The 2,192-nt window shown below is 59.2% G+C and overlaps 1 protein-coding gene across 1 annotated transcript in view; it reads right to left on the minus strand.

The window, feature by feature from the left end:
• The window catches only part of Qprt (quinolinate phosphoribosyltransferase), a 21,537-nt gene extending 20,485 nt beyond the window's left edge, over positions 1-1,052 (minus strand). Inside the window, exon 1 of the mRNA XM_023709856.1 lies at positions 979-1,052. Coding sequence (XP_023565624.1) covers positions 979-991 — 13 coding nt within the window. The 5' untranslated portion in view covers positions 992-1,052. The remainder of the gene's footprint in view (positions 1-978) is intronic.
• Between the last annotated feature and the right edge of the window lie 1,140 nt (positions 1,053-2,192).

Consider the following 2,192-nt stretch of genomic DNA (forward strand, 5'->3'; position numbering starts at 1 on the left):
CTTGCCAGGGAAGCACTTATTCTACTGAGCCGTCTCCCCGGCCCCTCATTTACTCTTAAGAGTCTGTATATAATGAAAGTCACAGACCTCCTTCTCAGAAAAATGCACTGCGACTTTCTTACAAAGACATAACTTCATATACTCATGTTAAGGTTCTGGCCATCCCCCAAGCCCACCCATGTTTCCCATTAAAGAAGCCCAGCCCTAGGATCAGGTCAAGCCCCCTGGACATCTTCTCTACAGCCGTGGAAGGCCAGCGCAGGCAACTCCATTTTCCAGATGTGGAAAGGCGGCTCCTGCAGATTCCCTAATCTGCCAGGTTCCTCACAGCGGGTGAGAGGCAATCGGGACTCTGGCCAGCATGGAGATGCCCAGAGCATCGTCCTGCAAGGGAACCCTCCAGCAGGCCGCGTGGCTGAGGGGCTCACAGACACCCAGGTCTGAGTAAGTGTGCGTTCGGGGACCGGCCTCCTGCACCCAGGCCTGGCCTGACTGGTCCCTGTCATCTGCCCTTCTGATGCAGGCAATACTGCTGTTATTTCTACAGATGCAAGAAAATGAGCTTGTGACACTAAGGGACAGGCCTTGGGCCTCACACCTGCCTCAGGGGAGCACACTCCAGGACCCCCGCCCCCACCCAAATGTGCCTGGACTTCGCCCCGCCACTCCCGACTGACCCGCCAGCAGGGGAGGGGCAGAGTCCAGCTCTGTCCTCCATGCAGCCCCTCACCTACCACCGTTGTGCCCGCGCCCTGGATGACAGGCCTCCTCGGGCCTCCTCCCGGCGCTCAGGACCCCTCTCTGCCTGAAAGCCCAATGGGGACCCAGAAAGAACAGACAAAGTGCGAAGAGGCCTCTGGGGATTCCTGAGGTCAGAGAGAGGCAGAGGAGGGAAGAGAATAGCCGGAGGTGCCAGAGGAGGGCAGGGGACAGAGGTGGGAGCTGGGGTGCTCGGGTGCGGGGAGAAGTGTCTTTCACCTTCAGCGTCCATGGCGACTGGGAGCGGCTGTCCAGTGTGTCCCTGCTCAGCGTCCCGAGGCCCGGGGTGGGGGTGGGGCTGCCGCAGGAAGGCGGGGCGAGGGTCAGCTCCTCCCGCCCACGTCCCAGCGGGTCCCCCCGTGTGGCCCGGGCACGCCCCCCACCCGCAGAGTCCCGGCCTCCCCCAGGCTGCGCAGCCCTGAAAGCGAGAAGGCGCTCCCTGTGAAGCCCGAAAGCCTTTTCGACGGTGAACTGGGAAGATCGGGCTGCTGCTGGCGCAGAGAAACTCCACAGATCCCACTCCTGTCTTCGTCCCTCTTCTGGGGTGCTCTGCTTTCCGTGGATTGTCCAAAATTCACGAGTTGGAAATTTAGTTCCCAAATTCATGGGTTTAAAAAACTGCGAAAGAGCCTGGCATGTAGCTCAGCGGCGTGCACCCCTGTCTTGCAAGCGCAAGGTCCCGAGTTCGAGCGCAAGACGGCCCCAGCCAGGCGCCACAGCGACGGGCTTCGCGGTGCGCTGCCGGCTCAGGGCCCCTTAGGGCCCGGCGGTGGGCTTCTGAATTAGAAAAACCTGGGAAACTCAATAACCTGAGGGGTCTTCAGGCACGTTCGGGGTAAGCCCCGGCACGCACGATCTGCAGAGCTTCGTGGGAAACGCTTCTGCTCGCGGGAAAGGTGGCCAAACCCTGGGCATCGCCCCAGTCCTCTCCGCTGGCTTTCTTTGCAGCCCTGCACAAGAGCCAGGGAGAGGACCGCGCAGCACCCAGGACTCAAAACAGAGGCCCGCTTTTCATCCAAACCCCTTAAGTGTTCACTGAGGCCTGGGCCTAGCTCCTTTTTTTTTTTTTTTCTTTTGAAACTGGGTTTCATTATGCAGCCCAGGCTGGCCTCGAACTTGCAGTGACCCTTCTGCCTCAGCCTCAGCCTTGGGAGTGCTCCCTACACTGGGGTTGGTACCAGGGATTGAACTCAGGATCTTGCGCTTCCTAGGCAGGCATTTATGCCACTTGCTATCTCCCCAGCCCTGATTTATCTTTTAGAGTCTCTTTCTGGGTCTCTTGCAGGCCCTTTTTCCTACACCACCCCCAAATGCTGGCATATCCTCCAGGCAGGAGGCGCGGCTTCTCTTTCCCACTTAGACATCCAGATAAACTACGTTTCCCAAGCTCCTTTGCGCCGAGGCAGCCAGACAACCGAATTCCTAATGGTGCT

This window comes from Octodon degus, unplaced genomic scaffold, assembly GCF_000260255.1.
Source record: "Octodon degus isolate 3935 unplaced genomic scaffold, OctDeg1.0 scaffold00001, whole genome shotgun sequence".
Lineage (NCBI taxonomy): Eukaryota > Metazoa > Chordata > Mammalia > Rodentia > Octodontidae > Octodon > Octodon degus.